The 26,848-nt window shown below is 50.6% G+C and overlaps 1 protein-coding gene across 1 annotated transcript; it reads right to left on the minus strand.

Moving 5' to 3' along the window:
* Window positions 1-5,571: 5,571 nt before the first annotated feature.
* MEOX1 (mesenchyme homeobox 1) lies at window positions 5,572-26,848 on the minus strand. Its single transcript, XM_039220884.1, has 3 exons — window positions 26,380-26,848; window positions 8,322-8,494; window positions 5,572-5,694 (listed from the first exon to the last, which is right to left on the minus strand). The coding sequence occupies exons 1-3, from the start codon at window positions 26,846-26,848 to the stop codon at window positions 5,572-5,574; spliced, it is 765 nt and encodes a 254-aa protein (XP_039076815.1).

Genomic DNA, 26,848 nt, shown 5'->3' on the forward strand with positions numbered 1-26,848 from the left:
AGCTAGAAGAAAAACACACCCCTTTCACTCCCTCCAGCTTGGAAACCAGACCACAAATGAATAAGCAAACACCAAGTTCAAGAATTATAAATCATGACAATAGTCATAAAGGAACAAATACGGGTGGGAAGACAGAGATAAAAGGGTGGTGGTGACCAGGGATGAAGTTACAGTAGAGAAGGGTGTGGACTGAGTATCGAGAAGGGTGTCAAGATATTTTTGAAGGTGTCTCTTCAGGGTTTACAGCAAACGGGAATGGGAAGGTACAACCAGTGAGAGAAAGAACATAGTGACAGCCCTGTGCTGTGGTGGCCAAGCGAGAACACGATTGGCAATTGCTGCGTTGGTGACTATAAAGGATTGGCTGTTGCAGGTGCTACTGCCTGGCTGAGAATATATAGTTTTCAATGGAAAATATGTCCACTCAATGGAAGGAAAGAAAGCCACCCACCGTGAGCTCTTTTGGTTGCTGGAAGTATGGTGTTTTAGGGGTACAGATAGGAAAAAGTGGATCCCTGCCTGACACCCATTCTTTTCTTTGAATAGAAGAGCCGTCAGAAGTGCATTCGTCCATCCCAGGGCAGATTTATGAGGCTCCTTTCACTTGGAAATGGATCCCCTGCTTGCTCCCACTCACACTTCCTCTCTGCCTCTCTCTGAAGGGCAGCCACACACTAGCTCATCCGTCTTCGATGCCCTCTCAAGGGTGGAGAAACCCATTACTGAAAAGTTATGGGAATTCTTGGCTGTTTGGATTCCTACCAAGTCGCCATCTATGTCACAGTCACTGTTTCACATCAGGGAGTTGCCAGTGGGTGGCCTTGCTTCTCTTGCACAGCTTTGCACCCAAGACAAAGCAGAAGATTTTTACTCACTTGAGGAGCAGCCGGGCCCAGCTACTGTTCACTGGTCTTTCAAATGCCAATGCTGAACCTAGAGGGAGAGCAGGGAGCGCAGGGAGCGTACAAAAGAAATCAGAAAACACTTGATTGATGTGTGAATCCACCTTTCTGTTCCTCCTCAACAGACTCCTTAACTGTGTTGACTGGGGAAATTTACATCCTCACATTGAAAGAGACCTTTTTTTTCCTATTGATTTTAGAAATTGGTTAATGTTGCTGCTTGATGTTGAAAATTAGTTGGACCAGGGGCACCTGGGTGGCTTAGTCGGTTAAGCGTCCGACTTTCACTTAGGTCATGATCTCGCGGTTCGCGGGTTCGAGCCCCGCGTCGGGCTCTGTGCTGACTGCCGGCTCAGAGCCTGGAGCCTGCTTCAGTCTGTGACTCCCTCTCTCTCTGACCCTCCCCTGCTCATGCTGTCTCTCTCTCTCTCTCCTAGAAATAAATAAAAATAAAACATTAAAAAAAATTAAAAAAAAAAAAAGAAAATTAGTTTGACCAGGTTTACACATTAAAACTTGCTCTGGGTTCCTTTCCAGTTGTCGCTTTAAGTACTCCTGGATTGCCCAAGTCGTTGGGAGGGGAGTGAGCAAAGGAAGGTAGGAGAGAAATCACGCGTGGAGCCAGTGTGTGTATACAGAAGGGTGAGCTGTGTTGCCGGAGCACAGAGTTTGTGGCAGGGGTTGTGGGACGAGGTGATAGAGGGAGGCAGGGGCCAGGGCATGGGAACCTTGGAGGCCTGTGAAGGGTTTTGGGCTTTATTTTGTAGGTGATGGTATGTCATTGATTTATAGGTTTAAAATCTGGGTGACAAAGTTGGGTCTTGTGTATGTGTGATTGTTTTAGGGGATAGACTTTGAGGAGTCTCAGATCAGAAGGAGGGAGAGCTACTGGAGGCTTTAATCCAAGTTGTTGACAGCCTGGACCAAGGCTGTGGTGGTGGGAAGAAGATGCAGTGGAAATGGGGAGTGCCTACCTACGCAGGAAGTGAAATGAGCAAGACCCAGCAATTGACTGGCTCCGCGAAGAAAACGCTATCAACAACGGGTCCCATGTATCTAGTATGAGTGAATGGGTAGGTTGTGGCATCACTAACGAACATAGAGGATTTGGAATACAGAATACCAAGTTCAGAAATCAGGGTAGTGGAGATTTTCCCTTAAATGTTTTGAGTTTGAGATGCCTGTAGTCACCCAGGTGGTATGAGCAATAGGGAGTAGAATATGAAAATGTAAGCTCCCAGATCCCAGTAGAGGTGTGTTGGCCTGGTGCCAGAATGCCTGGATTCAAATCCCAGCTTCATCCCTGGCGGTCAGATTTCCCAAGGCGGCTCAGCAGTGACAAGTGATCCCCACATCTTAATGGCTTACAATGAACTTGTAAATCCTCGCTGACATATATGAAGGCTGTGGGTCGACTTTGGCTTTACCTCACATCTTTCTCATTCCGGAACCCAGGCTCATGGTGGAACCCTAAACCCAGCCTTGTGCAGAGGAAAAAGAGCCATGACAGAGACGCACGGTGACTCTAAAACTTCTGCTTAAGCCAGGCACCCAGCAACTCTGCTCACATTCTATTGGCCAAAGTCAGCCACATAGAAAGCCTGAGGTCAATGAAGTGGAGGAAAATACACTTTTCCCATGGGAGGTGCAGTATGTGGCCATGATCAGGAAGCCATATTCCCCTAGTGGAGAAGGGAGAAAATAATTGGGTCCAACCATACGGTCTCCCACAACCCCTAACCAGCTATAAAACCTTGGCGGGTTGCTCTACTTCTCCCTGCTTTCATTACCTCATAAGTAAAACAGGAATACTGGTACTACCTCTTAGTATTATTACATAAAGCACTTAGAACAGTACCCAACATGGTACAGAGTAAACACTATATAAATGTAGGTGGATGGAAGGGAGGAGGGAAGGGAGGCCTCTCTTTCAATGGTTACAGAGTTTCAGTTTGGGAAGATGAAAAAGTTCTAGAAAGGGATAGTGACAACGGTTGTACAGTGGGACAGTACTTAATGACACACAACTGTATGCTTAAAAGTGGTTAAAATTTTATGTTACACATATTTTACTCTAATAAAAAAATGTGGGTAGATGGGATCGACTGGGCAGAATGTGAAGAGTGGGGAAGGCAGTGGGCCGAAGGAGGAAAGCTCAGGAACCAGCAGTGGGGGCTGAGGGGGGCAAAAGCACTGAGAAAGGAGTCTGCATGGAGACAGAGAAGGAACGGTCTGGATAGATGAGGAAAAACAGGAAAGGCTGATATCCTCTGAAGCCACAGAGACGGAGGTAGGTGGGAGTGCTGAAGTGCCTGAGGATGTCTGTTTTGCTTGTCATTGAACCTGAGCCTTTTCTTTGGCATCTTGATTTTGGTAGGTCTGCTTTCCTCTGCCAGCTCCTGATGATGTCATTTCTGGTCAATGCCCACGTTGGGCCCCAGCTGACTCAAGGCTGAATTTTGGCCTGATCTCCTCTCTCGGCTCCCTCCCTCCCCTCTCTGTAGCCAGTCTTAGTTTGTCCATTGTTGACATCTTGGTGAAACAAATCCTTTTTAACTAAAAAGATGTAGGACTGAGGACATTGCTTCTTGTGGCATTTTTATTCCTATTGGTGTATATTCTTTTACCCTGAAAAACAAAACCTCCAGACTCTGAATTTCAAAATTAGGGGTACTTGTGGCACCTGGGTGGCAGTGTTGGTTAAGCGTCCAACTCTTGATTTCGGCTCAGGTCATGATCTCTCGGTTCATGCGCTGATAGCATGGAGCCTGCTTGGGATTCTCTCCTTCCCCTCTCTCTGTCTCTCCCCACCCCCCCACACTCTCCCTCTCTCTCTCTCCAAATACATAAATAAATATCAAAAAAATTCGGGGTGTTTAGTTGTGGTCAAGATTCCTTTATTAACAAAAGAATCCATCTTTTGTTTACAGAACTTCAATTATTTGATAAGCCATAGGTTAGGGAAACGAACAGCTAAAAAATTTACAAGGGGAAATGAAGACAATGAGGTTGCACAGAAAGACATTTCTTTTTACGGCCATTACATTTGCACCCCTATATTTTGAAGAACCGAAAGGGGGGGTACCTTGGTCTAAGTGATTTCTTCCCCTTTTTCTTTGTGTCTAGACATTGTCAGGGCGATCACCACATGAGCATCACGAGCACAAAGAGAGAGTGTGTGGTTCTTAGCTCTGCAAGGAGAAAGGCCTGGGAACTTTGTTTTTTTATCTGCTTTATTTCTCCCAGAGTTTTCTTACTAAGTGAATTAACCTTGCACAGCTAACTTGATGTCATCTTAAGAAAATATTTTATGAAATATGCTTTAGAAAAAAATTAACCCATGCTCTAACCAGCCATCTCCTTTGGCAATCATTTTCCCCAGCGTGTGTCCTTGCGGGATGAGGAGGTGGGGCTCTCTTTACATGTGAGTGATTAAATCTACACACAAGAGCTCCAAACTCTTGCTGACCTCCCTCTGCAACACCAGCTGGTGTTGGGAGGCAGAGTACGAGGCAGGCTGAGGTCTCCCTCCAAGGCTCCAGTGGCCCCAGGCTGTTTGGCCAGCAGTCCCCAGGGGGGTCACCCCAGAAGATCTGGGCGGTTCCCGTATAGAAACTTAGCAGCTCCTCCTGTAATGACAGCAACTGTGAGACACATCGGAAGGGCTCGGACCCATCCCATGGAGAAAGAGGGATTGTTTTTTGGTCCCCGTTGGCAGACGGCGTCCTTAGAAAGCACAGGGTACTTCCACTCCGGGGATCTACATTTCTAGGTCCTCACTCATTGGCCCTAGTGTGATCCTTTACTTTCCAGCCCTCGACTCAATAATGTGAGCATCTGGGTAGGTTTTCAATCCCAAAGCTGTGGATTGAAAAGGAATAGCTGCTCAACGGCCCCTGAACGGACTCTGAAGAAGTGTCCTGGGTCCCTTCTTAGCCACCCAAGTCAGTGCGGATGGGCTAGCGCGGGCTCCACTGCGCCAGGCTGGTTTTACGAGTTTTCTTCCAGCCAGTGCCATAGACTTGCCCACTCAGACAACAGATTTGGGAGACAAGGACTGAATTTCTGTCCTTAACCCTCTTCACACTGATTCCCCCTGGGGTTTGGGGACAACTTGAAGACCCCCAAAGTTTCAGCTATGGAACCCAGAAAGGAAGGGTGGTCCAGGGTGTGTGCGCGTGTCCGAGTCATTTCCTTTCTTTTGGAACATTTGCTTTCATGGGTCACTAGCTGGTCCCAGGCTCCTCTGCCAGCAGGCCGGGGGGAGTCCAGTACCTGGAGGAGGTCTGGCTGGTGTAGGAGGAAGGTGGCAGCGGCAGGTGTGCGCAGCAGCCGAGGCGCCCGGAGCGGTGGTGTGCCCAGAGCTGCTCCCCAGAGTCGCTCGGGTCCAGTCCAGTCATGCCGCTGTTTGATTCCGCAAGAAATGTGGGAAGCGACGGCCTTGGGGAAGGGGCTGCTAAGGCAGAGCAAAACTGGATAGAACTTTCTGGGAAACTCCAAGGCTCCCAGAAATGCTGGACAGCTTCATGTTTAAGAGTCACTGCAAGATGTGGAGAGGTTGCCCTGGGGTGGGTGGGAGGAGGTGAAGGTGGGTTGGGGTGAGGACTGGAGTGAGGGGAGTTGGGTAAGGGGGCTCAGTCCTCAGTCTTTTGTTCCTCCATGGAGAATCTCACTCTGAACTTGGAGAGGCGGCAGAGTCCCCATCCTCTGGGTCCTGCCCGGTGGGGGAGATTGGCTGACCCCCTTTCACACGCTTCCACTTCATCCTTCGGTTCTGGAACCACACTTTGACCTGGCAGAGGAAGCAAAGGAGCTTGGTCACTTCAGGGCAGCTGCAACTACCTCCCCCATATTGACGTTCAAGCCAGCAGGTTGAAGTTCCAGGGACCCTGGCTTGAACCTCTGCTTGCCCTGCCCCCACTTCTCCAAAGGTACCAGGAACTGAGATGACGAGGAGGACACATGAAGCTGTCCAGAGCCCTGTCTCGTGTCTCTTGATAAAGAAAGCCAGACGGTCTGGGGAAAAGGTCTAAAAGTCACTCGAGGGTCACCTGGGTGGCTCAGTCGGTTAAGCGTCCGACTTCGGCTCAGGTCATGATCTCATGGTTCATGGGTTTGAGCCCTGCGTCAGGCTCTGTGCTGGCAGCTCAGAGCCTGGAGCCTACTTCCGATTCTGTCTCTCTCTGACCCTCCCCTGCTCATACTCTGTCTCTCTCTCTCAAAAATAAATAAGCATAATATAAATAAATAAAGTATATTTCTTATATTTTATAATTTTTGATAAGTCTTTAGAATAACCGAGGGGCGCTTGGGTGGCTCAGTTGGTTAAACGTCTGACTTCGGCTCAGGTCATGATCTCACGGTTTGTGGGCTCAAGCCCCGCGTCGGGCTCTGTGCTGACTGCCAGCTCGGAGCCTGGAGCCTGTTTCAGATTCTGTGTCTCCCTCTCTCTCTGACCCTCCCCTGCTCACGCTGTCTCTCTCTCTCAAAAAAAAAAGTTATGAAAGTCACTCGGCATTGGCCCCACCCCCTTTCACATGCTCCGCCCCTCCTGTGGCAACATGCCTGCCTTTCCCCTTCTGTTACCCAAAGTCTGGGAGCAGAGGATCACCAGCCTCATCCCTGGGCACATTTTTTTTAATGTTTATTATTTATTTTTTGAGAGAGACAGAGAGCGAGTGGGGGAGGGCAGAGAGAGAGGGAGACACAGAATCTGAAGCAGGTTCCAGGCTCTGAGCTGCCAGCAGAGAGCCCGACGTGGGGTTCAAACTCACCAACCATAAGATCATGACCCGAGCCAAAGTCAGACGCTTAACCACCTGAGCCACCCAGGTGCCCCCCTAGGCATAGTTATAAAGCACTTGTCAGCTTAGATAGCTCCGGGCTGCGTGGTCCCTCAGCGTAGCTTCAGCATTACCCGCAGGGTGTGGTTATGACCCTGTTTTAGAGATGGAGACGTGGAGATGTTAGGAGACACGTGCCAGAGGTCACAGGGGTAGGAAGTGGTAGAGGCAAGACTTGAATCTTAGTTTTCTAAACCTAGCACTCTGGCAGACCCCTTCACCAACTGAAAGTTGCTACCAAATATTATTATTATAATACTTTACTCCATGTTAGAGGGTAGGTGTGGATGGAATGTTCTAAGGGAAAGCCCCGAACAAAGGACCTAGGAAGTTATTTTTAGAGTGTGTCCAGAAACCAGCTAGAGAACTTACTAAAAATGTAGATTCCTGGTCCCACTTATTATTAATGCCAAATTGCTCTCCAGCATTACAAAATCTGCCTTTTTTTTTTAACTTTTAAATTAAAAAAAATTAAATCTTAAAAAAAAATTTCTGAGAGAGACAGCATGAGCAGGGAAGGGCCAGAGAGAGAGGGAGACACAGAATCTGAAGTAGGCTCTGAGCTAGTTGTCAGCCCAGAGCCCGACGCGGGGCTTGAGCCCACGAACTGTGAGATCATGACCTGAGCCGAAGTCGGATGCTTAACCAGCTGAGCCACCCAGGCGCCCCCTTTTTTAAAAAAATTTTTTTTAGGGGCGCCTGGGTGGCTTAGTCGGTTAAGCGTCCGACTTTCGCTTAGGTCATGATCTTGCGGTTCGTGGGTTCGAGCCCCGCATCGGGCTCTGTGCTGACCGCCAGCTGGGAGCCTGGATCCTGTTTCAGAGTCTGTGTCTCCCTCTCTCTCTGACCCTCCCCTGCTCACGCTGTCTCTCTCTCTCTCTCTCCTAGAAATAAAAAAAAAAAATTTTAATGTTTGACTTTAAAATTTTTGTTTAATGTTTACTTATTTTGAGAAAGAGAGAGTGGGACCCGGGGAGAGGCAGAGAGAGAGAGAGGGAGAGAGAGAATCCCAAACAGGCTCCACGCATGGCTCGACCCAGGGCTCTGTGTAGGGCTCAGTCTCACAAACCATGAGATCATGGCCTGAGCCAAAACTAAGAGTTAGATGCTTAACTGACAGACCACTCAGGCAGCCCTTGAGTTTTTAATTTTATTTTTACAGTAATCTCTGCACCTAACATGGGGATTGAACTCATGATCCCAAGATCAAGAGTCACATGCTCTTCGGACTGATCCCGTAGGTGCCCCTTAGAGTCTGCGTTTTAAACAAGGGCCTAGGTGATTTCAAGGCACTTTTGGAATAACCAAATTAGAGGTTGCAACTCTGACTGCACGCGAGAACCATCTAGAAGACCTTTGAAAAATTCTGATGTCCCAGACCAATGAAAACAATCTCTAGGGGTGGAGCTCAGACATCAATGTTATTAAAATCTCTGCAGGTGATTCTCAGGTAGAGTCCCAGTTGAGAACCACTGCACTGGGCAGAGAGAGGAGGAAAAGGAGAAGGTTCAGGAATGTGCAGGGGAAAGTGAGGGGGATGAGAAAGCAGAGGAAAGGAGGGCCCCCTGGGCTGTACCTGCCGCTCCGAGAGGTCCAGGTTCACAGCGATCTCATATCTCCGGAGCCGGGTCAGGTAGTTATGGTGAGCAAACTCGGCCTCGAGCTCCCGAAGCTGCTCCTTGGTGAAGGCTGTCCTCTCCTTTCGAGCCTTGCTACTGCCATCGGGCTTCCCTCGGCTCTCCTGGTTGTCTGGGGAGAAAGCATCCCAAACAGGAAGATGTGAGCCGCAGAGGTCTCTGTTCCCTTTCTTTTGTTCTTAAGAGTCAGGGCATCCTTTCCTCATCTCTCTCTTTCTCTCTCTCTCTTTTTTTTTTAAATTTTTATGCTTTATTTTTTATATTTGAGAGAGAGACACAAACAGAGCACAAGCAGGAGAGGGGCAGTGAGATGGAGACAGAATCTGAAGCAGGCTCCAAGCTCTGAACTGTCAGCACAGAGCCCAACGCGGGGCTCCAACTCATGAGCAGTGAGATCATGACCTGAGCCGAAGTTGGACACCCAAATGACCGAGCCACCCACGTGTCCCATCATCTCTCGCATCCACATTGCCCCTTTATTTTTCCTTCTAGTGGCTTAACCCATTGAGAACTGGGGAATCTTTTGGTTCCCAGCTTCAGGTGCATCCCTCCCCCCAAACTTTTTTTTATCCCCAAAGCTTAAAGAGCTTGGCTGCTTAATGATTCCTTCCTTCCTTCCTTCCTTCCTTCCGAGGGAGAATTTTTTATAATTTTCTTAAAGTTTCTTTATTTATTATTGAGAGAGAGAGAGAGAGAGCACAAGATGAGGAGGAGCAGAGAGAGAGAGGGAGACACAGAATCCAAAGCAGGCTCCAGGTTCTGAGTGGTCAGCACAGTGGGGTCCGAACTCACCAAGCATGAGATCATGACCTGAGCCAAAGTTGGTCACTTAACCAGCTGAGCTACCCAGACTCCCTGTTTAATGATTTCTACTTTCCAGCCCCCCTCTGCCACTCCCCCCGCTTGACATTAGTAGTGGCTCTAAGCTTGTGGGGCAAGAAGTTCTAAAACAGAGGCTCTCTGTCCATCAGCTGAGAACTATCAGAAATGCCTATCTTCGGGTCTCATCCCACACCTCCTGAATCAGAAACTCTGGAGGTAGGGCCCAAACGGTCTGTTTTAACAAGACTTCAAGGTGATTCTGACTCAAGGTCAAGGGTACAAACCGCTGCTCTAAGACTTCTCGTCTCCAAGGATGCCTGGGTGGCAGCAGCAGGGCCAGGAAGCTGGTCAGACTTGCAGGATCTCAGTCCCTACCCACGACCCCCGCTGAATCAGAATCACATTTTAGCAAGATCCCTAGGGAGTTGTGTTGCATGTAAATTGAGAAGTGATGCCTTAAGGTTCTTTCCCCCTTTGATCCCAGGAGGGGCCAAGTCTGGAAAGTTCTGGGCTCTGAGTTAGACACAGCAGGGGCTCAATCATAACTGCTAACAGTGGTGTGGGAAGCAAGCACCTAACACCTGTCAGCCACTTAATCCTCACAATAATTCAGCCAGGTGAATTCTTGTATTGGTCCCCACGTATAGACCAAAAAACTAAGCATGGAGAAGTTAAGCATGTTGTGCAAGTTCATCCAGTTCATCCGGCCGGAGAGTGGCAGAGGCAGAAATCAAACCCAGGCATTTTGACTCACATACTGGTCAAGTAAAAGCCTTGTAGGAAGGATTTACAAACTGCAGAGTGCTGTACAAACCACAGGGATTATATGTTATCTCCTGAGCAGGGGGGAGGCGCAGCTCTACCTTGACTTTAGTGGTGGGGCTGGAAGGAGATGCAAACACTGACACAGGTGACCCTGTGTGCCACTGTCCCGTAAATCGCTACAGGAGCCACTTTTCCGGCGGGGCTCTAAAATGTAGAAGTATTTTGTTTCATTGTCCTTTTAAAGACCAGGAGGCCTTGGTTCAGAATTGGGTGTTTTACTGAAAAATATGCCCCCACCTCCTGCTCTCTTGAGGACCCCATCTCTGCGGGGGGGGGGGGGGGGACAGGGGTGGGGGGGAGGGCTTTTAGACATTATGGGGGAGGGCAGGGAAGCTGCCCACTCTCCCCACCGAGCAGCTACATTGTGAGCGAGCAGCTACATTGTGAGCAGGTGGGAAGGTAGGGACCCCTCCTCAACCTCATTCCAGTCGGGAACTTCAGGCTGCGGGTGTTGTTCCCACAGTTCCTTCTCTTGTTTTCCATTCAGCCCTCCCGGGTTACGGGTTCAGTCCCGCCCCTACCCCCCCATCCCCCACCAGCACTGGTTAAAACGATCAGGGTGGTGAGGGGGCGCCCCTGCGGGAAACCGAGAAGGCAAAGGGCAGGGGCGCGCCCCCCAGGGACTCCCTGGCGCTTGGCCGCCTGCGGGCCGCGCCCAGGGGGCAGGAAGCCTTTGTACTGACTGTCCCCGGGGCTCTGGGGCTCTGGAGAAGGCAGTCCCAGACCCCTCCGGAAGCCCGAGCGTGGGCTGGGGGGGAAGGACGCACAGCCCCGGGCCGGGGATCCCCTCGAGTCCTAAAGCCTTGGCAGCCTCCGGCCTGGGGGGCGGGGGGCGGGGGGCGGGAGGACAGCCTTTCCGGAGCACATCCCGGCGGCCTCTTCCCATCTCCGCCTGACCCAGCGCTTAGAGTGTTTCCCAGCTCTTCCTCTCACAAAGAGTGGGTCTGAAACCAAGCTGACTTGCGCCAAGGTTTGAGTCCTAGGGCTCCTTGCTGGGGCCTTTGAGAAAGTCACTTAACCTCTCTGGGCTTCAGTTGCCTCCTGGAGAAGTAATGCACCTACCTCCCAGCGCTTCGGGAAGTCCCGACCAGCTCCTGTGCGTGGCAAATGCATTTGAAACTTTAAAGTGTGTGACACATTAAAAAGTATTCTTCCAATTCTTCCGCTCCGCAAGATGCCATCCGAGGGGCTGGGATGGTAACGGCTGTGGCTTCTTTTAGGCTTCTATGTTCTCAGATGCATTTCATCCTTTCCACAAAACACCTCTATCTGAAGGCACTATTATTGTCCCCTTTAGCACTGTCATGTGGATTTGTGTGACAATCTGATTAATAGGACTCTCTTTCTCCCTTCAGGGATGAAACTGCCTTTTCCCCACATGCTACTGTACCTGGCACAGTATTTGCCAAACATTTGCTGAATCCTACTCAGTGTACAGAGGAGGAAGCGGCCTCAGAGAGGCCCAGGAACTTGCTTAGTGTGCCCAGCAGTTTTGGGGGGGAGGGGAGGAGTGCAGGACAGAGATGGGGACCCAGATTCATCTGACTGGAGGTATGGTGGTCAGTGCTTGGCCCCAGGCTCTTCTTCTGCATCTGGGATGGCTGGACATGGACTGGCAACTCTGCCTGTGTCCACACCCGGGGCTCTTGGAGGCCCCGTTCTGGATTGATGCCCGCACCCACACTCCCCTTCTCCCAGGCCTGCTCAAGGGTGCCCGGGTTCCTATGGAATCCCGGAAAACAGCTCCCACCCCTGGCCCTGCCCCTGCCCAGTCCTGCACATAATCCTCCCAGGAGACCGAGAGAGATGAGGGGAGGTAGTGAAAGGACCCCTTTGAGTTGGTCTTGGACTGGTTCTTGGACCCCTCTCTGCCCACCTCCCCTCTCCTCTTAATAGTCCCGATTTAGGCCCTGGGCCTCAGCATGGGAAATAGTAACGGGACAGAGACGCCGGAGCTGGGGAGTGAGTGAGCCATTCTGTGAACGGGGAAGAAGACCTTTCATCAGTGTTAGAAATGACAGAAGGGCCTGGATTATGGGAGGCAGAAGTGGAAGTTCTGGGTCTCTGTTCAGCATTTTCATCAAGACAGAAAAAGAAGGATGAAGATAAACATTTCATGCCATTTCCGGCTAGGGGGTGTTTAGTCTGCCGGCTCACGTGCTCAGTTCACACGCGCACTGTCCTCAGGGTAGTTTGACTCCAAGAGAGTATACCTTTCTTGGGGTGCCTCCTTCCCACCCTGGGCCTCAGTTTCCCTGTGGGTAGGAGCATGGGGATGGGCTGGGTCTTCGCTCCCCTGAGGAGCTGGTGTCAGAGTCCTTCCCCCGGCATCCTCTTCTCTCCCTACTCTCTCTTCTGTTAAGAACCCCTGGCCTTGAACTTGAGGCTCCTCCAGTTTCAAATATTCTTGTCTGGGCCCCTAGTTCTTCCCTTCAGTCAGATCCAAGGTCTTGCTCTATGCTCTGTGCCAAGGCCTTCCCCGGCCAAGGTCCTCAGCCTGAAGGTCAAGGCCATGCCAGGGAGTTTCTGCCTCCTGATGTGCAAAGCTCCCTGCCCTGAGCTGAATGGAGGAGCTGGGTCTGAGGACCCCTTGGAGAATTTGGGCCTTAGCAAGCTCTAAGAAAGAGCTCTCTGACCTTGGGCAATTCTCTTGAGTTCTCTGAACTTCCATTTCTTCTTTTGAGAAACAAGAATATCTACCTCCACGGCTGCCGAGGGGGTAAAATACCATTGGTAATGAGGGTTAACCCCTAGCACAGTGCCTGGTGTGTCGGTGAGGCTCCGTCTGAACGAACCACGAGAAGAGAAGAGGTTCTTCCGGAGATGAAATTGCAGACGTGATTCACGGTGGAGGTTAGGGAAGAAGCTCAGCAAGGTACCTTGCCTCCAGGGCTGGGTGGAAGGGATGCCTTTTCAGTATTTGGCCTTTTAACTGTTTTCCCTTCTTCACGACTTCTCTGCGTCTCTGCTTGGATCTGTGTCTCTGGCTACTATTATGTCAGCCTTGTGGGGGGTGGCGGGAAAGGGGGGTGTCCCAGGATTGCCGACGGATGGGCTGGTGCTCTGCTGACCAGCCTCTGTGGCTCAGGAGGCGCGGTTCGCCCCTCCCCGGCCCCTGCACAACCCTCCCAGCCAGCCAGCAGGGCCATGATGGGCCTTTGTGCCCAGAGAAGTGGCAAACAGGATGTATGTGTGTCTGCGGTTTCCACTGTGAGCTTCTACACCATCCAAGGTAAATTGTTTCATACTTAGTTGTTAGTCGTGGCAGACAGTTTTATCCGAGCCACAAGGAAGTTCAGACAGACTCTGGGGAACACGCCTTTTTGGACGCCTGTATCCCTACTGCCCAGTTGTCACAGCCATTTTTTGTAAATTTCTATCCGCATGCTGTGCATTCAAATAACACTTTGCCCTTGACAATGGGTCTCTTTTCCCCAGAGATAAACATCTTTGGGGCTTTCGCATATAGTACAGAATCATAGAACAGTAGCACTAGAAGAGGCTTAGAGCTATCTCTGGTCGCCTTTCCATTTACAGGGGAGCCTAGAGGAGGTGAGAGAGGCCCAAGACACAGCTAGTTAGTGTCAGGGCTGCACCCTAACCCCAGATTGCCTTCACAGGAAGCTCTTTCCGCATATTAGTCTGCTTTCTATTGCGTCCTCCTAATTATTGTGTAGGGCAGGTAAGGTACCCATCAGCCCATTGAACAGATGAAGAAATGAAGACCCAGAGACTAAATGGCTTGCTGGAATTCTCCTGGTACCGGTGTGGGGCTACAGCCATGATGTCACGCTGCCCTGAGGGGACGGTGAGCATGGAGGCTGTGCTCACTCCCGGGACACATCCGTGTGCATCCACGTCTGTCTCCCGGGGACTCCCCAGGGACAAGAAAGGGAGGGGATCCCTTGGGCATGACGTCAGTAGGTGAAAGCTTGGCAGAGCCTCTGAAAATGGCGTCTGTGATTTCCTGGGCTGTCACAGTGCGGGCCTTTGATGTCCCTGTTAGTTCTGATACTTTCAACATCAGGAGGAGTCAGAGCTCATCAAAGTAGACAGGACCCAGCTAAAGCCAGACCAGGACAAGTTGCACTTTTGTTCCCAGCGTGTCCTTGGCTTCCTGGGACTGGCCTGCCTGTCTCACTGGGCCCCAGTGAGCTCCACCCACCTCAGCGTCTGGGTCCTTTCCCTCTCCTATAGGTGCCTAAAAAGACAATGGGGAGGGTTCTCAGCCTCTTTGAGGAGTCTGGGAGGGGGCGGTCAGGGGGATTCAAAGTGTGTTTTCTGGGAGGGAATCAGATTGTTCTGGAATGGAAATGCCTGGTGCTATAGTCTTTGCTATAGACTCAGGAGGGTATGCGGCAGTGAGGGAGAGTGGAACGGACGGGCAATGAGATGGAGTGGGGGGTGGTGCATGGGCTAGGGGACCAGAGGGGTGAAGGAGAAGGGAGGCGGTGGAAATGAGGGTGGGGAGCAGCAGGAAGCCTTTGGGATGGGTGGGGGGAGGCACAGGCAGCTCTGGGCTCTGCATGTGTTTATAAGTTCCAGATGTCGCCCTCAGCTGTCACCAAAGGAAGTGTGGGCTTCAGGACCAGGCCCCACTGCTCACACTCTCCCCCCCCCCCCCCACCGTGTTCAAGGAACACAAGGAAACCATGAAATAGAAAGGGCTGGGGAGGGGGCGGGGGAAGAACCCTGGCCAGAGGCCCGGGAAGCCCAGCTCGGTGAGTGGAAAGGGCGCTGGGGGAAAGAGGCTGCCTCGGGGGGTGTGCAGGAGCCTCGCACCCTGCCCTCAGAAAGAAAGATCTGTTCTGCGTTTGGAATCATCCCCACGCCCCTGGGCTCGGATGTCCTGACTTATTCAAGCCAGAGAAATAGGCGAGTAGGGCGGGGCTCCTGAGCCCCTACCCTGGTAGGGCTGAGGTTGCCCCTTGGTGACCTTTTTACAGCCCCTGCGCTCTTTGGACCCTTTTGTCTTAGATGCTGGTCAGAACTGTGCCGCTCTGGTGGTTACCGGCTTCCTGCAGAACTTCCAGATTGTATCTGGGTGGGGCCCGAGGGCACACAGGCTCGGGGTTTGTGCTGCTGCCTCTGAGTTCAGACAGTGGCCACGGACTCGTGTCCTGATTTGGGTCCTGACCTCTGCCTGCCTGTCGGGGGCAGGAGCTCTACCCACGGGGAATGCGGGGTTCCTAACTCTCCTTCCACACTGGCCGCTCTGGCTCCTACGGCTTCTTCCTCGCTGGGGGCTCTGGAGTTGGAGTTGGAACGAGGGGGGCTGCGGCCGTTGTGTGCCCCTCAAACCACACCCCGCCCAGCACCGCAGTGGCCCTAGACCAGTGAGCCCGCAGGGACAAGGCAGAAGCAGCCGGTGGCAGGCTTCAAAGGCTCCCTCGGGCCTTGGGTCCCTGTCCTGCCAGGTTTTGAGCACAGGTGACCTGGGAGGTGGCCAGGATCAGGGAAGACTTTGAAAAGAGAAGACTGCTCATCTGTGGGTTTGGGAACAGTGGGTCACAGGGTGGCCAAGCGCTGGCTGCGTCTTTGCATCGACGGTCTTGTCTCGTCCCCTAGCAACCCTGTGAGGTGAACCTGTGATCCTCATTTTTCAGAGGAGACTGGGACTTAGCGAGGTGTCACACTCGTCGGAGCTCACCCGGACGGGAAGCTGTGGATCTGGGACCTGGTCCAGCCGTGCCCTGTTCGTGCGCTTAACATTAGCCCCTGAACCCTCCCACCCTCCCCCCTTTGCTAGGCTGCAGCCTAGCAGGCAGAGCGGGCATGGGTGCGACAACACCCGGTGTGGTACTCTGTGACCCAAATGACACCGAGGTTGGCCATTTATTTCATTATTACTTCATTTTCTTCTTCCTCTGTCAAACAGCCCACTTCTTTAAAGATTCCTGGGACACCTGGGTGGCTCAGTCGGTTAAGAGTCTGACTCTTGGTTTTGGCTCGGGTCATATCTCACAGTTTTGTCAGTTCGAGCCCCGTGTCAGGTTCTGTGCTTACAGCGCAGAGCCTGCTTGGGGATTCTCTCTCTCTCTCTCTCTGTGTCCCTCCTCAACTTGTGCTATCTCTGTCTCTCTTAAAATAAATAAATCAACCTTAAAAAAATATAAAGATTCATTCCTAAAAGTGTCTCTCCTTGTAGGTGTAAGGGAAGAGTGTAGGGATCTTTCTGTAGCCAGAAACAAGGCTCTGAGTGGAAAAGCTCTTGTGGCTGACAGGACCCAGGGCTAGGAACGTTCTGAGGTCATGCACCCCTGAGATGCTGCTTTCACTAAGGGGGTTTGTAACTGGAACATCGGTGCCACAGTTAGAACCTTGTCCCCATACCTCGTGTTTATGGGCTGAATTGCACCCCCCACCGTATGTTGAAGTCCTAACTCCCAGGACCTCAAAATGTGGCTGAATTTGGAGATAGTGTCTTCAAAGAGATGATTAGGTTAAAACGAAGCCATTAGGGGGGCGCCTGGGTGGCTCAGTCGGTTGGGCATCCGACTTCGGCTCAGGTCATGATCTCACAGTTTGTGGGTTCAAGCCCCACGTTGGGCTCTGTGCTGACAGCTAGCTCAGAGCCTGGAGCCTGCTTCAGATTCTGTCTCCCTCTCTCTCTGGCCCTCCCCTGCTTGTGCTCTGTCTCTCTCTCTCTCTCTCTCAAAAATAAAAACATTGAAAAAAAAAAAACCCGAAGGCATTAGGGTGGACGCTGATCTGGTCAGACTGGTGTCTTTGTAAGAAGAGATTAGGACACAGGGAGACACCAAAGACGCCCACACACAGAGGAAAGACCACGTGAAACCAGGGCAAAAAGACGGCCATTTGTAAGCCAAGGGGAGAAGCCTCTAGAGAACCCAAACCTGCTGACATCTTGATCTTTGGCTTCTCGTTTCCAGAACTATGAGAAAACGAGGGTCTGTTGTTTAAGCCGACCCGTCTGTGGTATTTTGTTACCGCAACCCGAGCCGACCAAGACACCCCTAAATCCCCACAGCCAGTGTTTGGCGCTGAGGAGAGGGAGCAAGGCCAGGAGGGATGGGCCGACGCTAGTCCGCAGGAGACATCTCTGCAAATTAGAAAAAGGTGCCCTTTCCTCTAGCCTAGAAACACAGCCGCGCGGCCATGTGACAGCTGGGCCCTCTGGCTGCCCCGCCGTAGCAGCCCCCTAACTGTCCGGCTGTGCTGGGTCCTCCTTACTGCTCAGCCACAAAAGTTCCACTTGCTTCCCAGCTCTGGTGGACCTGGTACTTGGGAGCTGACCTGAGTAACATGTGCGGGACTCCACAGGGTCAGTCCAGCCTGCGTGTGGCTGCTCATGTGTCTTTCTGACCCCGGCACTAGCCCTGACCCTGGGCTGGTTTTATGATTGACGTCTGGCTGGCTGCGCACTTTTTCATGAGTGAGACTGTAAAAGTCCTGATGCATTTTACAGAAGTTCATCACACATGGTGGAAACCGCCCCCCACACCCCCGCAGGGCCAGGCAGCAGAGCCACTCTCAGAGAGAAGGTGAGAAAGGAATGAATGAATGAATGAATGAATGAATGCCAGGCTGTAATAGAGGCTATTGACCAGACATTGAATGAGCTTCTCCTGTGGTAAATATTCTAGTAGGTGCTAGGAAGTTTGCATGGGGGAACCAGGTATCTTTCTGGCCCTCCAGACACCTCAGTTTTAGGGAGAAGGGCAGCCATATGCTATAGCTCTGTGAATGAAAGGCGAAGTGGGTTTGATGCAGAAATGGAGGTACAGAAAAGGCATGTTCTGTGTATTGGGAGAAGGGGGTCGATAAAGGATCGTTGGACACTCACCAAACTAGAAACAGAAGGAAATTATCTCAATATAATAAAGGCCATCCATATATGAGAATCCCACAGCCAACATCATACTCAGTTGTGAAAACCTGAAAGCTTTTCCTCTAAGATCAGGAAGAAGCAAGGATGCTCACTGTTGGTAATTTTCTCTTTTCTTTTTTTAAAAGTAAGCTTCACACCCAGAACGGGGCCCAGCACAGAGCCCAGCGCAGAGCCCAGTGCAGAGTTCAACACGGGGCTTGAACTCAAGACCCTGAGATCAAGACCTGAGCTGAGATCAAGAGTCGAACATGTAACCGACTGAGTGACCCAGACGCCTCTCACTGTTGCTACTTCTCTCAACATAAAACTGTAGGTCCTATGGGGCACCTGGGTGGCTCAGTCCGTTAAGTGTCCGACTTCAGCTCGGGTCATGATCTCACAATTTGTTGAGTTTGAGCCTCACATCGGGCTCTGTGCTGACAGCTAGCTCAGAGCCTGGAGCTTGCTTCAGATTCTGTGTCTCCCTCTTTCTCTGCCCCTCCCCTGCTCATGCTCTGCCTCTCTCTGTTTCTCGATAATAAATAAATGTTAAAAAAATAATACTGTAAATCCTAGTCAGAGCAATCAGACAAAAAAAACGAAATAAATAAAAGGCATCTAAATTGGAAAGGAAGAAATAAAATGATCTGTTTACAAATGACAGGATCAAAAGACTTGCACACTAAAAACTACAAAACATTGTTGACAGAAGTGAAAGAAGACACAAATAAATGGAAAAAACATCCTACATTTATAGATTGGAAGACTTAATCATGTTAAAATGCCCTTACTTACTCAATCCCTATCAAAATCCCAATGGCATTTTTTGCAAAAATAGAAGAAAAAAATCATCCTAAAACTCATACAGAAACTCAAAGGACCTGAACTGCCAAAAACAATCGTGAGAAAGAGAAACAAAGAGGGAGGCCTCACACTTTCTGATTTTAAAACATATTACAAATATGCAGTAATCACAACAGTATGGCACTGGCATAAATTCAGACCTGTGGAAAGATGGGACAGAATGAAGTCAACCCTCACATATATGGTCAAATGAGCTTCAACGAAGGTGCTGAGGCTACATGATAGGGAAAGGATGAACTTCCATAAATGACGTGGGGAAAACATGCAAAAGGATGAAGTTGGAGCCTTAACTTACAGCATCTAAAAAAAATTTAAATTAGTTTAAAGACCAAACATGAGATTTAAAATGGTGAAACCCCTAGAAGAAAACATGGGGAAAAGTCTTCATGACATTAGGTTTGGCAATGATTTCTTGAATATAACACTAGATGCACAGGCAACAAAAGCAAAGAGAGAGAAATGGGACTCCATCAAGCTTAAAAATGACTGCAGCAAAGGGAGCAATCAACAGAATGCAAAGGCAACCTACGAAGCAGGAGAAAATAGTTGCAAACCATATACTGATAAGGGATTCATATCCAGAATATATAAAGAACTCCTACAAGTCAACAGCACAAGGCAAACAATCCAACTAATAAATGGGCAAAGGGCTTGAGTAGACATTTCTCCAGAGAAGATCTACCACTGGCCAACAAGCGTATGCAAAGATGCTCAAGATCGCCAAGCGTTAGGGAATGCAAATCAAAACTATGATGAGATATCATCTCATGTCTGTTAGGAAGGCTACCGTCAAACCAACCAACCAAACCAAACCAAATCAAAAACCCAGAAAAGAACAAGTGTTGGTGAGGTTGTGCAGAAATCAGAACTCTTGTGCACCGTTGGCGAGATTATAAAATGGTGCCACAGAAGAGGGTATAGAGGTTCCTCAACAAATTAAAACTGGAATTCCCATAGGATCCAGCAATTCCACTTCTGAGTATATATACAAAGAATTCAAAAGCAGAATCTTGAAGAGATATTTGCACACCAATGTTCACTGCAGAATTATTCATAATAGCCGACTTGGAAGCAACCTAAGTGTCTGTTCATCAATAGGTGAATGGAGGGGTGCCTGGTTGGCTCAGTCGGTTAAGCGTCCGACTTCGGCTCAGGTCATGATCTTGCAGTTCGTGGGTTCGAGCCTTGCGTCAGGCTCTGTGCTGACAGCTCAGTGCCTGGAGCCTGTTTCAGATTCTGCGTCTCCCTCTCTCTCTGACCCTCCCCTGCTCACGCTGTGTGCATGTCTCTCTCTCAGAAATAAAACATTAAAAAATTTTTTTAAAAAACCCAAAAAAACCCCCAAAACAGGTGAATGGATATAGAAAATGTGGTATATACATACAATGGGATATTTTTCCGCCTTAAAAAAAAAGGAAAGCCTGTTATTTACTACAACATGGAGGAACCTGGGGGACATTATGCTAAGTAAAATAAGTCAGTCACAGAAAGACCGATACTGCATGATTTCACTTGCATGAAATATCAAAAGTAGTCTAACTCTTTCTTTAGATCAGTCTTTAATAATGCTTGCTATTAAAAGGCAAAGTGAAATGGGTTTATCTTTGTCCTGAATGGACTCCATGTTCTATTTGGATTTACTCATCATCCAGTATAATCGTACAGTCCCACATTAGCCCATTCCCTGGCCACCAACCCCTGCACAGAAGCAGAAAGTAGAATGCTATTTGTCAGCTCTGGGGAGAGGGAAAAGGAGAGAGCTGTTTTTCAGTGGATTTAGGGTTTCGGTTTTGCAAGATGAAAAAGTTCTAGAGATCTGTTCCAGGACAACGTGTATATATTTATCACTACTGTGCAGTACACTTAAAAATGATCACGATTTGGGGCACCTGGCTGGCTTAGTCAGAGGAGCATGTGACTCTTGATCTCGGGGTTGTGAGTTTGAGCTCCACGTGGGAGTGTAGAGATTACTTAAATAAATAAAACTTAAAAAAATATTTAAAGAAATGATCATGACGGAAGGGGCGCCTGGGGGGCTCGGTTGGTTAAGCATCCGACTTCAGCTCAGGCCATGATCTCGTGATTTGTAGGTTTGTAGGTTTGAACCCTGCGTTGGGCTTTGTGCTGACAGCTCAGAGCCTGGAGCCTACTTCAGATTCTGTGTATGTGTGTGTGTGTGTCTCTCTCTCTCTCTCTCTCTCTCTCTGTGCCCCCCCACATACTCTGTCTCTCTCTAAAAAATAAATATTGAAGAAAAATGATCATGATGCTAAATTTTATGTATGTGTTTTTTAAATCATAATATTTATTTATTTATTTTTCTAAGATTTTATTTTTAGGTCATCTCTACACCTCTGAGATCAAGAGTCACGTGCTCTACCAACCCAGCCAGCCAGGTGCCCCTGATCATACTTTTTAAAATGGAGATTTCAAATACTAGCTGTCCCATGGTAAGAAATCTCAGAAGAGCTCCTCTGTGAAGTCATAAGCTATATATTTAGAAAATCAGCACGGGGTTCTAGAGGATACTAAAAGTTGCAACTTCTCAATGACAGCTTTCCCTGAAATGATGCAATGTACAAGGGGACCCACAGATTTTTTAAAAAGAGAGGAAAGATTCTTGGAGGTGGTGATTTTGCGAGCTGGATGTTAACATTAGAAGGATTTCAATAGGCAGAGGAGTGGGGGAGGGAGAGGACGCTTGAAGTCAGGGAAAATTCTTCAGCAAATGAGATTGGGAGGAGAAAATGGGGGTGCGGGGGTAGAGGGATGCGTTTGCAAGGCAAGTGGACTCAGATGGCTCGAGGCAGGGTGGGTGGAGGTGGAGGTGACAAGGGTGGCCTGTAGACAGAGAGCAGATGGGAGAAAAGGGTCGATCTGTGGCCGGTTCATAAACCTCAGGGGAAACTGGGCGTTCATGTGGCTGGGTAGGGGCGGGAAGAGCTCATACCTTGCAGGGGAGAAGCCAGGGAAGGATGAGCCCTGGGAGGCACGAGTGTTGGAGCTAAAGGAGACAGGACAAAGCGAGTCTGAGGAAGGCAGGGGGAGTACGTGAGAGCACCAATGAGCAGGGCTGAGCCCCAGCATGGTGGAGGGGGGAGGTAGAACCTCTCCCAGGCGGGAGATCGGATTCACCTACAGCCCAGGCGGATCACGCGCGACCTTCCCTTGAACCCCGCCAGGAAACCGCCGCGAAATCCCTCATTCCCATAAATTACAGACGACCACGGTAGCAAGACAGATGGACAGATTGAGGGCAAACAACGGTGGCCTCACAGCTGTCCCTGCCAGCAGGGATCTTGAACACCCATGGGCCCCGGGGCTGGGAGTGTTTGCAGTAAGACAACATCACACTGGTTTCCTAAATCAGTTTTGTGCTGTGAACCGACGGAAGGTCTCTGAGTGGGGGCCAGAGACCCCTGCTTTCCCAATCATTTATTTGAGCAAATCAGCTCCACTTCTAGTGGGAGTGATGGGGGGCAGCTGGGCCCAGCAGAAGGAGAAGGGAGAGCAGAGAACGTTCCTCTCGAAACAAACTTCCTGGAGCCTCCACTGCCAGCCAGTACGGGGCCCCTTTGCCAGGCACGACTCACCCCCTAACCTCTGCAGCAGGTCTCTGGGGTCCAAGCTCCTAACTGATGACAACTGGATTTTAGAACCAAGGATATACCTGCAAGACGTTCCCATGTCTTACACCCCAAATGCAGCAGTTTCTGAGTCCGTGTATTTGAAGTATCCATTTCCACTGACCCCCTTATGTTCTGAAGACTGGTTCTGGAAATATAGGTCTAGTAACATTCAGAGCTGCTATTTATTGAACTCACGTGCCGGGCACAGTGCTAATCTCAGGGAACAGTGCATTTACCTTCACAGGGACTCTGTATGAAAGGTGCTTTTGTTACGATCCCATTTTGCAGCTGGGGAAACGGAGGCTCTAAGCAATTAAGTTTTCAAAGTCATGCAGCCCAAAGTCATGGTGCCACCCTACAACCTGTCTGCCTGCCTTGCGAAGAATTATGGAAAACGCATTTCTGATCTGTGGCTGGTTAATCTTCCGAGATAGTTTAGCAAGGGCACGTGAGGCACTCACACTGAGTGCAAGATGCCCAGGAGGTGTCAAAACCCTCAGTAATCAAGAGAAATAATATGTTAATGCAATGTTTTAAAAAATCAAAGTTAAGGGGCACCTGGGTGGCTCAGTTGGTAGAGCATCGGACTTCAGCCCAGGTCATGATCTCACGGTTCTCGGGTTCAAGTCCTGCGGCAGGCTCTGCACTGACAACTCAGGGCCCGGAGCCTGCTTCGGATTCTGTGTTTCCCTCTCTCCCTGGCCCTCCCCTCGCTTGTATTCTCTCTAAATAAATAAATAAATAAAGTAAAAATGTAAAGTTAATGCAAAAAAAAAAAAAACCCTGCTGAACAAGATACCAGAATTTTATTTTATTTTTATTTTATTTAAAAACATTTTTAAAAAACGTTTTATTTATTTCTGAGAGAGAGAGAGACAGCATGAGCAGGGGAGGGTCAGAGAGAGAGGGAGACACAGAATCCGAAACAGCCTCCAGGCTCTGAGCTAGCTGTCAGCACAGAGCCTGATGCGGGGCTCGAACCCACAAGCCGTGAGATCGTGACCTGAGCTGAAGTCGACACTTAACTGACTGAGCCGCCCAGGTGCCCCAAGATACCAGAATTTTAAACAGAGAATGTAAACCATGACTCAGGATCATTGGAGTGGGACAGGGGTTCTTTATGGGTTTGTCTCTTGTCTGGATTCCAGATTCCTAGACTTGGTTGTGAACCTTGCTCATCTGCTTTCCCTTTTCTTCGGGCTCTTGCGAAGCTGACCTTTCCTGCCTCTACTCCCCTGTAGTTCCATTCCAAAGGAAGATTGAAGCAACTGGCTGGGCCATAAAGAGTTCCGTGCTGAGCAGAGAGTGGGTCAGGGAGGCTGAAGAATGAATGAAACTCAGCTTCGCTGTGCCCAGCCTGACTGCTGCTGTCATTGCTGCTGCTCCTGGGGGGACCTGGAAGGGGAGCCCAGGGCCCATGAGAATCTGCCCCCCAGCAGAGGCTGACTCTGTGAAGAGCTGGACATTCAATGGAGGGTGTTCTTGTGCTCTTGGGATGGCCACCTGCTTGGCCCGCAAGCTCACTCTCTCATGCAGTGCCACAGGCCACTGTCCCAAAGGGATGATGACACATTTGGGTCTTGCTGAAACACAGAATGATTTTGCCTAAGCCCGGCCCTTTGCCTGTGCTTTCTGATGCTTTGGCTCCCAGTTCCTTGGAAAGCGGCTGCCCTCCCCTGCTCTCCCCGGGTGGCTCAATCAGTTAAGCATCTACTCTTGATTTGGGCTCAGGTCATGATCTCACGGGTCCTGAGATCCAGCTTCGCATCCAACTCTGTGCTCTTAGTGAAGAACCTGCTTGGGATTCTCTCTCCCCCTCTCCCTGTCTCTTGTCTCTGTCTCTCTCTCAAAATAAATAAATAAACTTAAGAAAAGAAGCGGCTGGGTGCAGAGGGGGAAGATGTGGGCAGAGGTGGAGGAGCTCCCAGGCAGGCGCCACGGAGGGGAGAGCACTTCAGCTGGGCGCAGAGCCAAGTGGCTCAGAGTCCCTTGGCGAGGAGAAGCAGAAAGTGCCCCATCTCGGCACATCTCCAGCCAGGGCTCCAAACAGTTCAGGATTTAACCAGCGGGGGGATTTAAAGGGCCCTCCTCATAGGCAGCCAGGAGGCCTGGGGTCACTATTATCCATTGTGAGTGTATTGAGGGGCTTCTTTAAGCACAAAAACTCAATATTTCAAAATGAGGATTCTGTTTCAAATCCGCTGAGGGGTGCGGGATTTGGGGTCTAAAGTCCAGGGTTTGAGCTCGGTTCTAGGGTTTCCAGATTTACCAGGGATTGAGTGTTGAGGGGTTCATTGGAATGCTGGATTTTTTTCCTCCCTTCCTTCCTTCCTTCCTTCCTTCCTTCCTTCCTTCCTCCCTTCCTTCTATCTTTTCTTCCTTCCTTCCTTCCTCTCTCTCTGTCTCTCTCTCTTTCTTTCTTTTTTAAAATGTTAATGTTTATTTATTTTTGAGAGAGAGGGAGGGAGAGGCAGAGAGAGAGGGAGACACAGAATCCGAAGCAGGCTCCAGGCTCTGAACTGTCAGCCCAGAGCCCGACTTGGAGCTTGAACCCACGAGCTGTGAGATCATGACCTGAGCCGAGGTCGGACACCTAACCAACTGAGCCACCCAGGTGCCCCTAGATTTTCAATGCTAACCCCAGAAAAGTTCTGGACAAATCCAGATAAGAGGGTCGTTATCTAAACTCCATTCCCCTCAAACTCTCTCTCCCTTTCCACACGCATAGGGCAGAGATACTGATAAGACCTGCTGTACTAACTTCACACACTGGTGGGACCCAAAAGACCTACTGTGTGTTTCCTGCAGCACCTCGAAACCCCCCGATCATAGCACATCCAATGCCAGACAGGCAGCTTCTTCTCCCTCTCAGTTTGAGCCCTTTGGGGTGTGAGACCTTTACATTCATGTCTGCATCCCCTGGACCTTGGATGGTGCTTGGCGAAGAGAAGATTCTCGGGAAACTTGAGCTACGTTGAAAGTGCTTCGCAAAGCAAAGCACAGAGTGTTCTTGTTGGTTGGGTGGAACTCTCCTTTCTACCTGCCCCTGGCTGGCCCATGAGAAGGTCTTCTAGAGGTTCAGACAGACAGACCCTGCTCCGAGGGCGGCTGTCAGGAGGACGCAGTGGGGACAGGAGGCGCGGGCAAGGCCTTGTTCTGGGCAAGGTGGAGACAGGGAGCCAGACAGAAGGGCAGAGGAGGAAACAACAGGTCCCCATCACAGAGCGGAGCTGGACCACAGCTGCCTCTTAACGAACAGGCTGGCTCCATGCTCTGGCCTCTGGGACTCCCGCACTGAGCTGGGCTGCCCCTGCCCTCTGAGGTCCAGCGCTTCCCCTTGGCTGCCTGCCTCTCTGATCTTTCCCAAGGCTGGTGATCCCTCAGGAGGACTCCTCGGAGGGGTGATTTCCCTGGGGGTCACCTAGACCTTAGCGCGCTGAGCTGTCCTTTTGGCCCGCGTGTAGGCTGTCTGTCCCACATCTCGGCACTCCATCTCCTCCTTACCCCTTGTGTCTCCCATCCCAGCCCTAGGCTCTGTCCCTAGCCTCCTGAAGACATAAGGTCCTGGCTCTGCTTGACACCATGGGGTCCCAGCCTCGGTCCTAAGCCCTCCAACCCCCATCTCAGCTGACTACCCTGGTGAGCAAACCCTTTGGCTCCGGGACCATTCGGCGCCCGCTGGGGCATGGTGGGGAGAAGCGGGAGCCAGAGGCAGCCCAAACTCAGGAAAGCCCCCCTGCCAGCCCTTGCCAGCCTGCATCGTCTCACATACCCCCCCAGGCTTCGTGGGTTTTATTTCATTCATTTGCTGGCATAACCTTCCAGGGGTCCAGGGGTGCTGGGCATGTAGACACAGCCCCCATCAGCAGAGAATCCCAGAACTCCTGAGTAGAAGAAACCCCAAAGGTAACTCCTGCCTTTGGGTAGATTAGATATTATCGTTTGCAATTCATGGTCAGGCCAGCCAGGCTCAGAGAGGGAAAGCAACCGAGTAAAGGAATGCTCAGCGGCTCCTCAGCCACATACCTGAGCTCTCCTTCTTCCGTCTGGTCGACTTCTTCTCCGTCGCGTTGGCGGTGCATCCCGGGACGTTGTAGTCCTCGCCGGGGCCTCCCGTGGTGTCCACCAGGCCTGGGCTGCTGGCACCCATGTCCCTGGAGCTCCCCGCTGGGCCCGGGTTGAGCCTGCGCCGGGCCTCTGAGACAGGGTAGTGCCAGTCAGGGGGCTGCGGGAAAGCGGGGTGCTGCTCGGTGAAGACACGCTCCTCCCGGGGAAGGCTGTGTGGGGTGGCTGCCAGGCAGGAGGCCGAGAAGTCGGGGTACGCTGCCGTCGCTGTCGCCGGGAAGTCTGGTTTCTGGTGGAAGGAGAACGGCGTTGGCGGGTAGTGGGGCAGCCCTGGGGCCCCACCGCCTTCAGAGTGGGGATTTCGAAGGCAGCCCCAGACTGGGGCCGGGGGGTGGGGGTTCCTCATGCAACTGCTGGCCACGGGGTCCAT

Source organism: Hyaena hyaena, unplaced genomic scaffold, assembly GCF_003009895.1.
Source record: "Hyaena hyaena isolate Hyena2069 unplaced genomic scaffold, ASM300989v1 scaffold_925, whole genome shotgun sequence".
In the NCBI taxonomy this organism is placed as follows: Eukaryota; Metazoa; Chordata; class Mammalia; order Carnivora; family Hyaenidae; genus Hyaena; species Hyaena hyaena.

What these genes read in the sequence shown, in the direction of transcription:
- MEOX1 (XM_039220884.1), bottom strand. Translation starts at nt 26,848, where the DNA reads ATGGACCCCGTGGCCAGCAGTTGCATGAGGAACCCCCACCCCCCGGCC. An exon ending in ACGGAAGAAGGAGAGCTCAG is followed by an intron (nt 8,495 to 26,379) that starts GTATGTGGCTGA and finishes CTTTCTCCCCAG; the next exon opens with ACAACCAGGAGAGCCGAGGG. An exon ending in TGGACCTCTCGGAGCGGCAG is followed by an intron (nt 5,695 to 8,321) that starts GTACAGCCCAGG and finishes TTCCTCTGCCAG; the next exon opens with GTCAAAGTGTGGTTCCAGAA.